The sequence below is a fragment of the Panthera leo genome, chromosome B3 (genome assembly GCF_018350215.1).
Source record: "Panthera leo isolate Ple1 chromosome B3, P.leo_Ple1_pat1.1, whole genome shotgun sequence".
Taxonomy (NCBI): Eukaryota; Metazoa; Chordata; class Mammalia; order Carnivora; family Felidae; genus Panthera; species Panthera leo.
The window spans coordinates 99,714,656-99,727,817 of record NC_056684.1 but is presented as its reverse complement, the minus strand read 5'-3'; the positions used below and the strand labels follow the sequence as shown (position 1 = coordinate 99,727,817).

General features: G+C 33.4%; 1 protein-coding gene across 3 annotated transcripts in view; it reads left to right on the top strand.

The window, feature by feature from the left end:
* TXNDC16 (thioredoxin domain containing 16) overlaps positions 1-13,162 on the top strand; it is a 136,692-nt gene that overhangs the window by 85,669 nt on the left and 37,861 nt on the right. For all 3 annotated transcript variants that reach the window (XM_042943245.1, XM_042943246.1, XM_042943244.1), the window contains 4 exons: positions 3,084-3,252; positions 3,600-3,736; positions 10,472-10,556; positions 12,191-12,329. In XM_042943245.1, the coding sequence (XP_042799179.1) occupies positions 3,084-3,252; positions 3,600-3,736; positions 10,472-10,556; positions 12,191-12,329 (530 nt within the window). The remainder of the gene's footprint in view (positions 1-3,083; positions 3,253-3,599; positions 3,737-10,471; positions 10,557-12,190; positions 12,330-13,162) is intronic.

The window sequence follows — 13,162 nt, the reverse complement described above, 5'->3', positions numbered from 1 at the left end:
CTTATCACTTTTTTTCCCCGTTTTATTCATTTTTCAGTTTTGAAGATAACATCAAATTTTTCAACTAGGGCTGCAGGGACAAAGGAATAATAACTTTTTTAGCAGTGATAGACCTGTTGAGAATGCCTATTGAAGGGAAAAAACTGCATTTGTAATAGTTCTATGTTTCATACTTGGGTGGCATTATATAATACAGTACTCTGTATGAATAAGTATCACTAGATATTTGTTGACGAAATGATTAAAATAACAGATAAAAGAACTTTGTAGAGAAGTCATTTAGCAGATGTAATTTCAGAAGGAATAAGGATTTATTTTTGTTTATATGTTCATACAATATTCAGGTTTAATATAATTTAGTGTTAAAAATGAAATTTTGTTCACGAAGAAATGTCAGGGTACATTCCACAAATTTTCACTGGGTACGTACTAAGTAGCACACATTGTGCTGTGCAGCAGGAATATAGTGGTGAATAAGACAGACTGCACCCTGTATGAGTTATGAAGCAGATAGCTAACAGGAAATCTGAAGTGATAAGTTATTGCATCTGAGTGGTATAATCTAGAATTATTTAAGATAGAAATTTTTAATATTTAAAATTTTTTGGTGACAAAATATTAAAATATTTCAGTTTACAACTTTAATTATATGATAAGGTTATACCCTACATAGGAAATATCCCAAATTAATACAGTTTCCTTCTTTGATACAATATTAAGGTTTCCTTTTGTTAGAATGTATTTTTTACTCTCGGTAGTTGAGTTGTGTGGTTCTTGTTTTATTTGGGTTTTGATCTCATTCTGCCTAACAATTTACATATTCTGGAGAACTTTACATATATTATTTACAGAACAAGTAAGAATCTGTATTTGTGATTCTACTATATGTTTTTTAGGCAGAAAATAAAGTATTTAGATAGGATGGGGTACCTGAAGCCTTATATGAGTCTCCTGTATGTCATTTATTCACACACTGTTTAGGTGTTTCATGTAGAAGGACTCCTCTAGATGTGAAAATCAGTGTTGAGTAAAACAACACTGTCCCTACTCTCAAGGAGCTCTCTTCATAGAGACACATTAGTCATATAACAACACAAATGAGTATGTAATTAACTAATGAGACAAGGACAGGAGATGGTTCATAAGAGCATAGGAAACTGATGTAGATTAGCGTGTCTGAGAAGGCTTTCTTGTAGTGATCATACATGCAGAGATCTGAAGGGATGAGAGAGACCTAATGGCAAAGGTTGGTAGGAGTTGGCTGATCCCAAAACAGATTCGAGTTTTGAAAAGATATCTATCTCTAGGTTCAGGGTAGAGACATAATCAGGTTCAGGGAGACAAAGTAAGAGCCTGTTGTATTATGTAGGAGAAATGACGGCTGGAGTACAGTCAGTAATGAAAAATGGACAGATGTGAGAGGCAGTTGACCCTTGAATAAGGTGGGGATTAGGGATACCAACTCCCCCGCATTGTCAAAAATCCTCATATAACTTTTGACTTCCCCCACGCTTTACTAATAGCCTGCTGTTGGCTGGAAGCCTTGCTGATAACATAAAGAGTCAATTAGCATATATTTTGTGTATTATGTGTATTATACACTGTATTCTTTCAAAAAGTAAGCTAGAGAAAAAAATGTTAAATCGTAAGAGAAAATACATTTATAGTACTGTACTGTATCAGAAAAAATCCATGTGTAAGTGAACCTGTGCATTCCAAACCCATGTTCAAAGGTCAAATTGTATTTAATTTTTTTTTTTTTTTACATTTATTTATTTTTGAGAGACAGAGCACAAGCAGGGGAGGGGCAGAGAGAGGAGACACAGAATCCGAAGCAGGCTCCAGGCTCCGAGCTGACAGCACAGAGCCTGATGCAGGGCTCGAACTCACAAACCATGAGATCATGACCTCAGCTGAAGTCGGATGCTCAACCGACTGAGCCACCCAGGCGCCCCAAGGTCAAATTGTATTTAAAGTTTAGGTGGTCTGTTTTCTTCCTAAATTCCACATGAGTGATATCATATGTTATTTGTCTTTCTCTGACTGACTTATTTCGCTCAGCATAATACTCCAGCTCCATCCACATCATTGCAAATGGCAAGATTTCATTCTTTTTAATGGCTGAGTAATATTCCACTGTGTGTGTGTGTGTGTGTGTGTGTGTGTGTGTGTGTGTGTGTGTGTGTGTATTTATATATACCACCTCTTTATCCATTTATCAGTCGATGGACACTTGGGCTCTTTCCGTAATTTGGCTATTGTTGATAGTGCTGCTATAAACATCAGGGAGCATGTGTCTCTTCGAATTTCTACTTTTTATCCTTTGGGTAAATACCTAGTAGTGCAGTTGCTGGATGGTAAAGCAGTTCTATTTTTAACTTTTTAAGTGAGCAGTGGGTGTTGTATGCAAGTGATGAATCACTAAATTCCACACCTGAAACTAATATTACACTACATGTTAACTAACTGGGATTTAAATAAAAACTTGAAACTCTAAAATAAAGTTTAGGTGATAAGATGGAAAAGACATGCTGATTGATTTGACTAGACATGGAAGTTTAGGAATGGAGTGACACTAAAGGTGATACTTTGTTTTCTGATTTGTGTAAGAATGGCAGCCTATAGGCAGGAAACCATATTTGGGTTTAGACGTATTGAATTTGAGGACGTTTCCATTCAAAGAGAAATACAGAAGGCAGTAGGGATACATGGGTCTAGAACTGTAAGGAAGAGGCTGGGCCAAAGATATAAATATAGGATTCATTCTGTTGTTGATAATTACTGAGATTGTCTGGGAAGAGAGTGTATAACAAGAGAAGGCAACTTAAACTGAGCCTTGAGGAACTCCTATCTCTGCTGTCAGAAGAACATGCAAAAGGGACCAAAACAGAACAGCAGAGGAGGTGGGGAAATAAGCCAGAAGGGGAAGGTGTTGCAAAAATCAGGGGAAGAGAGAGTCCTGCAGAAACAGTTCATGCTGATGAGAGGTTAAAATAAGAATGGACAATAAAAATATTGTCAAGTCTACCCAACTGAGTTTTCTACACTAATATTTATAAAATGTGCATTTTCGTTTTATTTAGGCACATCCACTATGCTGCTTACTAGAGTGAACTGTGCAGATTGGTCTGATTTATGTACTAAGCAAAATGTCACTGAATTTCCAGTTGTAAAGATGTACAAGGAAGGCAAGCACCCAGTATCTTATGCTGGTATGTTAGGAACTGAAGATCTCCTAAAATTTATCCTGCTGTAAGTATTCACATTCTTCCTAAGACTTTAAAAATTTTAGGTCTATAAACCTTCTAATTCCCATGCTTTGTTGACATACTTTGAATAGGTTAAGGAGTAATGAATTGAGATAACAGGATAAACGGTGGGGAGAGCCTATCCACATCACTTTTGGGGAGATAGAAATTTTATTTAATGAGGGTGATTTTTTTTTTAATTACAAGAGTATTTAATTGTCTTTGTTTTGTCAGATATTTATCATGTGGAATATAGTGTTTGCTAAGTTCAATATGTTTTATTTTTTATTTTTTGCAAGCTGAAAAGTGTCTTTAAAAATTAATTTTGAATGTAGTTATATATTCATTCAGCAACAGGATTTCATGCCCAGTGAACATAACATCTGTGCAGGAAGCAGAAGAATATTTAAGTGGGGAATTATATAAAGACCTGATCCCCTACTCTAGTGTGTCTGTGCTGGGACTATTTAGCCCAAACATGACCACAGGTGAGTAGAAGTGAACTTTTAAATTATGTAATAGTTAAAAACTTGCTTACTAGCTTTATTTTTAAAAAGGAATTAGTATCTTTTTAAATTATAGAGAACTCAAATTATAGAATTTTTAAAATGCAGAGAAATTTGAAGAAAAAATAAAAATCCAAAATTAGAGTTATCAAATTTTGATGTAATTCCTTCCCTCATTTTTCTTTGTACCTATGTATTGCTTTTAATATGTTTTAATATAATTGGACTAGTACTGTGTATCTAGGTTAGTAACTTGCTGTTTTTATTTAATATTACATGGGTTCATCTTTTCCATGTGATTAGTATTCTTCAAAAACATTATGGCTGTATATTTGGATGAATATACTGTAATTTAACTATTTACCAACAAATAACACCTGTTGTTTTCCTTTTTTATTTTTGCTGTGAAGAATATTTTTATTTATGCATCTTTGTGTGGAATTTAGACCATTTAATGGATAAATTTATAAATTTATAAATTCCCAAAAGGAGAATAACTATGTTTTCTATAAGCTGTGTGTTATATGTTATTCATTTTTAGAAATGGGTTTTTAGTGCTTGTCTAATGAATTACTATGAGATTTTGATGTATTAAGGTTATTAAGTTCTTGTCACTTGTTTCAATTATTTTCCCCCAGTTTGTTTGGTTTTTAGCTTTAATAATTTTATATTTAACAGTTTAAAATTTGTTTCAAATCTATTGATTTTGATATTTCTCCCATTGATTTCAATTATAGAAAATCCCTATCATCTTTATCAGTTAGTATTCAACTGTATATTTTCTTTTTGCTTTAATTTATAATATTTTCTTACTCTATATTATCTTCCTTTGAATATTTTTTAAAATTGTGATAAAATACACATAACATAATTTACCATCTTAACTATTTTTCAGCATATAGTTCACTAGTGACAAGTATATTTACATTATTGTACAACTAATCTCCAGAGCTTTTTCATTTTGCAAAACTGTAACTCTGTACCTATTAAACAACTCTACATTTCCCTGTTGGCCTAGTCCCTGGCAGCCTCCGTTCCACTTTGTATCTCTACGAACTTGACTACTCTGGGTACTTCCTATAAGTGGAATCATACAGTATTTGTCTTTTATTGGCTGGCTTACTTAGCATGATGTCCTCAAGGTTCATCCATGTTGTATCATATGTCAGAATTTCCTTTCTTTTAAAGGCTGAATAATATTTCGTTGTATGTATATAGCACGTTTTACTTATCCATTCATCTGTTGATGGACACTTGGGCTGTTTTTACCTCTTGGCTATTGTGCATAATGCTTCTGTGAACATGAGTGTTCAAATATAGCTTCAGGACTCTGCTTTCAATTCTTTTAGATATATACCCAGAAGTGGAATTGCTGTGTCATATGATAGCCCTACTTTTAAATTTTTGAAGAACCACTATACTGTTTTCCCTAGTGGCTGTACCATTTTATATTCCCACCAATAGTATACAAGGGTTCTAATTTCTCCATATCCTCAGCAACACTTGTTATTTTCTGTTTGTTTGTTTGTTTGTTTGTTTGTTTTTTTGATAGTAGCCATCCTAATGGGTGTTAGGTTTTGATTTGATCATGGTTTTGATTTTCACTTTCCTAATAAGTAGTGATAATGCGCATCTTTTTATGTCTTGTTGGCCGTTTGTATATCTTCTTTGGAGAAATGTCTATTCAAGTCCTATGCCCATTTTTTAATCGGGTTATTGTTGTTGAGTTGTAGGAATTCTTTATATATTCTGGAAATTAACCCCTTATCATATATATGAATTGCATGTATTTCTTTCTGTTCCATGGAATACCTTTCCACTTGTTGACTGTGTTCTTTGACCTTTTTTCTTTTTAAGTCTTTACCATTTAGATATTTTTTGTGCATGATATGAAGTTAGGAGACAACTCTATTTTTGTCTAAATAGTTAATTATCCGTTTTCCCCTCTTTTTTTTGATTCCACTGTCACCATATTAAATCCATGTCTGTATGTGTGTATATATATGTTTAAATGTTTTCTCTTTTATTCACTTTTATCTCCCTAATATAATAGTTTTTTAATACATGTTGAATATATAATTGGGTCAACTCTGGTTTGCCTTTTTTTGCCTGTTGACTCTTCCAGGTGAACTTCGGTCCTTTACACATAATTGTCTCAACTTATTTGTATGTCCATTGCTTGTTTTATGCTTCACTATTATCTCTTTAGTTAGTTTAGTCTACATGGAATATGCTTTCAATTTCTTCTGTCATCTTTTTCTCTATATGGGCTTCTATAGTCTTGTATTGTAAACTCAGATTATCATTATTCTTGAACTTTTTTTTTTGCATTATATATTTCTTTTGAATTTTTTGCATTTTTCTAGCATTTTATTATGAAAAATTTCAAACTTAAAGCAAAAGTTGAAAGATTTTATAGTGAACAGCCATATACCCATCATCTAGTTTCTACTATTAGCATTTAACTTGTACTTGACTTAGCACATGCCTGTGCATCTATCCATCCTTCTTCCATCCATCAATTACTTCATCTTATTTTTGATGCATTTCAAATGTTTTTTCTTTTTAATTTTTTTAAATGTTTTATTCATTTTCTGAGAGAGAGAGAGAGAGAGCAGGCAAGGGGCAGAGAGAGAGAGAGGGAGACACAGAATCCAAAGCAGGCTCCACAGCCCGGAGCCTGACGTGGGGCTCGAACTCCCGAAACAAGATCATGACCTGAGCCGTAGTCAGAAGTTTAACTGACTGAGCCATCCAGGCGCCCCAAATTAATGTTTTTTTTTTTTTCATTCAACGTTGATACATTGCTGATAGCAATTAATTTTACCTTGTTAGTTTTACATAGATAGCATCATAGACTAGAGTGTTCTTTTGATATCACATCTTCTCTATTTTTAGACTCTTTTTTTCTAGCTTCATAGGAATGTCCTACAATAAGTTTTAAAGGAAGGGTACACAGGGCATTCTTCCTAACTGGTAATATTGCTTAGAATGTTATTCTCTTGCTTTTGCATATGGATGGTTTCTTGACTAGATAACAAAATCCTTAGTGGTGTTTTTTCTTTTTTCATCATGTTAGCTGTTGGCATTTATCTAACAAACCTGCCCCCTTTCTTTTCTTTCATTTAAGATGAATTTCAAATTCTGAATACAATCTTTTAAGGATATTTTTATGGAAAGAATATCCCCATATCTAGCATCAAACTTACAGATAGTGGATACTATCTTCTATCTACTTATTAAGTTTGCTTTCTACAAATTTCTGTCTAGTAATTTTTCCCCTCTACTTGGCCTTCACAATCTTTTAAAATAAAAGCCAACATAACTTACTAGAAAGAAATGATAAGAATATGAATGTGTGTTCTGTGACTTCCCATCTTAGAAGGCAAAATCCTAGAGGGGATAGCTTTTTCATTTGTATTTTTATGAAAAATTGTGAAATGAGGGAGTTTATTTTTTACTCCTGTATTTTTGCCTTTCTAATGTTTTTGCTTCCACCGTTGACTTTGTCTTCTGTCTACCTCTGGTGCCCTAAGGTTGCCATTTATTATTTACTCTGGGCCTCCTTCCAAAAAGGATTAAGGTCTTTAGATAATAAAAAGTACACATACAATAAGATCATTAAAACAAGAATAAGAGTTAAGCCATAAAAGAGTAGGGGATAATTATGTAGAATACTTTGAAAACACTGCAGTTGATCATAAAACTTAACCCTAAGTAATCTGGTATCAACTGGAAACAAAAAGATGAAATTTTTGCCAGCTAATCATCATTATATGATAAATGGCAACATAAAAGTTAGGATGCTGACTCATCCACAGAGAAAACTTTTCCCTGATTGTAAATGCTGAGAGGGATTTTACATATATCTTTTATGTAAGAGATCAGCACAGGAAACAGTATACTTTTATGACAATTTTGTACAAATGCTAAGATTTGCATATAATTGTCTCTCAACACAAGTCAAAGGTATAGTGTTAAAATATATAGAGATCGTTTTGCTGTGCCAGAATGATGTAATCTGGGGACAATGCTTTTTTATTATTTCACTAGATTGATTGTTCTCAGACTTTTCAGTCAGGTATTCATTTCTCTTTTTTGTTGTTTTTGTTTTTTGCAGATGTCCAGGTGATAGTTACTGTACTTTCAATTATCTATTGAATGAGAAAATGTGTAACAGTAAAAGGCTACTATGAATTCATTAACATTTTATGTACATTTGTATTTGACTCATAAATATAACTACTGACATTTACTGTGCAGTTATTTTATATCAGATACTGATTTATTGTTCATGTAGATTCTAATGATTTAAAGATTAATATAATGCGAATTCAATGAGGGCGAAAATGTCTCCTTTGTCCATTGTTGTATCTGCGAGGTCTCTCTCTGTTTTTTTCCCTCTGTAATTAATAAGTATGTTGTGGGGATAGAATGTAAGACTTTGTAAACGTCCTGTTTCTCATTATACTTTTGCACTCCAGTGTTAGAATCCATTGCTTGAAAAACTATCACTATGATGGTTGCCAGTGGAAAATTTCTAACTCCCTATTCCTTCTATATATATACTCAAATAGTTCTCCTGTAAGAGCTTTTCCTTCTAATTTGTTTGTTTTTCAGTATGGACACCTGAGTTCTTATTTTATTCTGTGGGTTATAATCAGTTACAATCATTCATTTGCTAACATCTCAGATTTGGTCAGTGGGAGCCCCTTCAATCTGACTCTTGTGTCCTTTTGACATGTCTCCATCATTCTTTCAGTATGTCCTTTTGGCACAAGATGTTCCCAGTTTCATTTGTGGGATCAGCCATTTCTCCAAGAGTCTAGGTTCCTTTTAGTGGGACATTGAATTCAGAAACCAAGATCTAGGGATTAGGAGTGCTTTTAGTTACTGGAGGGCTCTTGTTTCTCAACTCTTGTTGACAGAGCTAAGAAAATAAGTGTGTGTAGTAGTATGTGTATATATGTGTGTGTATAAATGTAACTATTCAATAAAATGTGATAGTGGGAAAACAGTATTGCTAAACTACTGTATTTATTTTATGCAATTAAAACATGTTTATAGTTACACAACTAAATATTATAACTATTATTACATCCCAGATACATTTATTGTGATTTAAAAACCTTTTTATTTAGATTAACTGATTATTTTTTTATACTTGGGGTTGCAGTATATTCTGACATATATGCTGTTTTCACCAAGGAGGAGAATATGCTTGGTTTTAAGTGTTCAGAGGATAACTTGCAGTCTGGTTTAGTAGAAGTGGATATGTTTCTACAGTCTTAAATGCTTCCATTATGAGCAAGTAAATTTGTGAAGAGCCTTTTAAGAAACGTATTCATGAGTAGAGAGGCTTCTGTGTGAGGAAAGTACATGGAAATATTAGTGTAATTTTCCACTGTTCTTTACCAAAAAAGAAAAGAAGCTGAAACAGGTTCCATTATATCACTGCTTTAGCTAATGATCATCAATTATTGACCAGAATTTAGCTCTGTTTTCTCTTAGAAATGAAAGTATAGGGACTCAGTTCTTTCCAGTTTTTTTCATATGAACCTTTTCTGCTTTGGTGTAACACAGGCTTTAGAAAATATTTTCTGTGATAGTAACAGTTTCTCATTAAATTCATGGTTATAAATAGCTCTGAATGCTGCCTACTAGCTGACTGTGCCACTTTAGTAAGTTGGCTTTCCTGCAGTGTTTCTCAGTCTTGTGGAAAGTATGCATCCTTTTTAGAGAACATAACCTTGTGGTTACCTGATGGTAAGAGTGCTGATGCTCACACCAGAGATATAGTCGTGACTGCTAAGGTACAGATCTTTTGGGTTCAGCATGTCCAGAGCACGAGGTGCTTTATGACTCAATTCTTCCATCATGAATTTTCTGTTTGAACTGCCATGAACCTTCCTTGTAGTGAGCTAAATTATCATTTGGTCTTCACTTGGCAAGAACACATCATTTATATAAGTTTTCCTCTGCTCTTTTCTCATTGGTCTGCAAGTATTTAATTCACAGTTGCTTCTTGGTTATAAGATAGTCATTAACATGAATCAGAATATACTATTACCTATGATACTGTATTCAGAATGCTATAGAAATAATAATTTTTAAATATCCTAACAAATGAGAAAAGACTGATGCATAAATTAATCAAGGTTCAAAAGTAACAAAAACACATTACAGAAAATACAGGAAATAAAAAAAGATACAAATCCCTCATAATTGCAGAATCCTAACACAGACATTATTAAAGGACTATAATTTCTAATCTTCTATTTTTTCTGTATATATAGGTACTTTTAGATTTTGTAATGACAGTGCACACATTATTTCACATATCTCCTTCTCTTTCCAAACTGTATATAAGGCAACCAACTCTATTTACCCACCTTAGAGTGTAAATTAAAAAGCAACAAATATTTATTCAGTAACTTTGTATGATTAGAGTGCTGTAAATCTGATAAATCCACATTTACAGTACATTTGTTTAGGGAACCATAATTGCATTATATCAATTTACATTTCTATAGTAATCAAATGTCATAAAAAGAACACAGATTTTAGAACCACTAAGTTATATAAGATCTACCTGTAAATATTTATCTTTATAATTAATTTCTAATAAAGCACAATCATTTATAAATCTGTCCATTGGTTGAATAGCACACATAATTTTAAAGGTTTCAGATTTTTGTCTTGTCTATGTATTTATAGCAAAAGAAGATTTCACCAAAGCGGGAAACTACCTAAGAGGATGTGTTATCACTGGAATTTATTCTGAAGAAGATGTTTTGATACTGTAAGTTTATTGGTCTTCTAATTTTAGAGAGGAAGAAGTTTGCAAAATAATACATTGCTAGTTTTTACACAGTTGAAGGAAAATAGGGCAGCAATATAACTAACTTTGATTTTTAATTAAATGTTTAATTTCCTTGTAAGAAGATCTGGGCAGCAGCATCTGGCTATTTAGAATTCTTAGATATTCTTTTGCTTTAGGCTAGAGTCCCTACTGGGGCAACCTTGGATTCATAATACTTCATCTTTCTATAAAAATTTTTCCGGTTTGGATTCTATTATCTGCAACTTTGGTTCTCTGAAATTGTCATAGTTTTGGGGGAAATTTTACTTCTTCAAGTGTCCAGGTTTTGATTTGCCACCAAGGTATATATAAAAATGAGAATTTCCCCATGTTGTTGCTCTTTTAGCCATGTAAGTTGCTTTATTTGTAGAATGTGGAACTCAGATATTTCACTTGCCTCAGAATGAAGGACTGAACATTTGGAGATTATTACATATACAATACATACAGTAATACATCTATATCACATTCTGCATTAATGGCTTGTTTTCATGTCCAGATGGAGTTGGTAAGCCCCCTCCCTAGTTTATCTTGCTTATTATAGTATTCCTAATTGTGATTTCTGAGCTTAAATCTTCCATCATGAACACTGGTGATGTATACTTTTGATGATCAAGCTCCATTTCTGCCCATGAAGTCAGTGACTTTTGAAAAGTAAATACTGAACTCCAGATCTTTAAGAAATAAGAGACTTATTCACCTGACACATGGATAGTCACCCACTATGTTCTGTTCTGCTGTCATTGTGCATTTAACTAAGATCCAAAGCGCTAGACCAGTAGTTTTCAGAGTATGTTTTATTTATAACCAACTGATCAGCTTAAGAGGTAATCTAAAGGCTGGACTGTCCACTAATGTTTATAATATTATAATGTTTATACTTGGTTCTAGCATCAGTTTTTACATCATATAAATGTGACTACTTCAGGGGTGGTTTTACAGAAATCATTTTTTTCTGTTTAGTGATTTCCCTTTAGTTTAGTTAGCAAAAGTAGTGGTAAGAAGGAGCAGATTTAGGCTGTGTTACAGTAGAGAGAGCATAGAGTTTATATCTGGGGCACCTCAGTTTGAATCCTGTCTCTGCCATTTATCACTCTCTGAGTCCTGGTTTCTTCATCTATAAAATGGGGGTGATAGTGGCTTACATTATAGGGCTGTTCTGGGGTTAAGTGAAAACTAAAGGCATCTAAAAGAGTGCCTGGCAAATAGTAGGTTTCTAATAAATGCTTGTCTCCTTGCTTAGCAGTATGGTGAGCAGTCCAAAAAGATTGAGAACCATTCAGTATGTTCCTAATCCTATTTAGACATTTTCTTGATGAGTAAGTTGTCTAGAAAAAAAAGAATCTGTCTAGATTATTATCTGTTGCTTTCTTTTAATCTAGGTTGTCAAGGCTCCTAAATTTCTTCAGACAGCCTCACAAAGAAGATAAATTTGCCTGCAAATTGAGTTCATTTCTTCCTTAGTAGTAGGGCTTCTCATTTGCTTCCTCCCAATCTGACCTCTTGGTGTAATTATTTGTTTTTGATGACTTGCTATATTTTATTGGAAATTTTAATACTGTGTTTCTCCATAGGTCAAATAAATATGGGGCAACACTTCCAGCTCTGCTGCTGGCCAGACACAAAGAGGGCAAAGTAGAGAGCATTCCATTCGCTAACTCCCGTGTGCAAGACATAGTTCAAATAGTGACAAATGCATTACTGGAGACATTTGTGAGTATATTTTATAATAAGGATATTATTTGAAATAGAGAATCTAGAAGAGTTAAAAATAGTATATTTTAATACACAATTTTCCAGCTTTTTTTGGCAGAGGGCATGATGTTTTATGAGCTGAAAATTCATTGGGTTGCTCTGTTTTGTTCACTCATTATGATATAGCTTCTGTAGTCCACTGCCAAAAGTTTACATGTTTTTGGATTATTTTTTTTATTGTGGAGACTAGTGTAGCTGATGGCTAGTTGAAGGAAGTACTCAATCTAGGCTGAAACTTGGTATAGAGCACATGGATTCTGGGGAGTCAGACTGCCTAAGTTTAAATCCTTGCTTGTTTCCTTACTGGCTCTTTGTTAACTTCTCTGTGCCTCACTTTCCACATGTGTAAAATGTAGTTGGTAGTAGTACCTGCTGCAGAGACTTATCATGAGAACCAAATTAGACCTGTGTACAGTGTTTTGGGTAGTGTTTGGCCACTGGTAAACATTAAACAAATGTTAGCTAAGATTCTTATTTATACAGTTTTGGAACAAAGTAGTGTCTTATGAAAGGCCTTTTCCAGTGCTTCCTTTGAAAATAGTGGATTCAAGGGCATAACACTTTTAACGTGCATTTCTTGATTTCACTTGTTTTCGCATTTATATTAAACATAGCTAGAATGTAACAAGTTTATGCTTTTCTATATTTCTAAAGTGACATAAGCATTATAATCAGCAGTAAATAATGACCATCCTCCTGTTACTATGTTTCTTGCCATGATGATCTAAATGACATTACATTTTAGGTTAAATTAATGGCTGTAGCCTTTAAGTGTTTTTGTGGCATTGGTT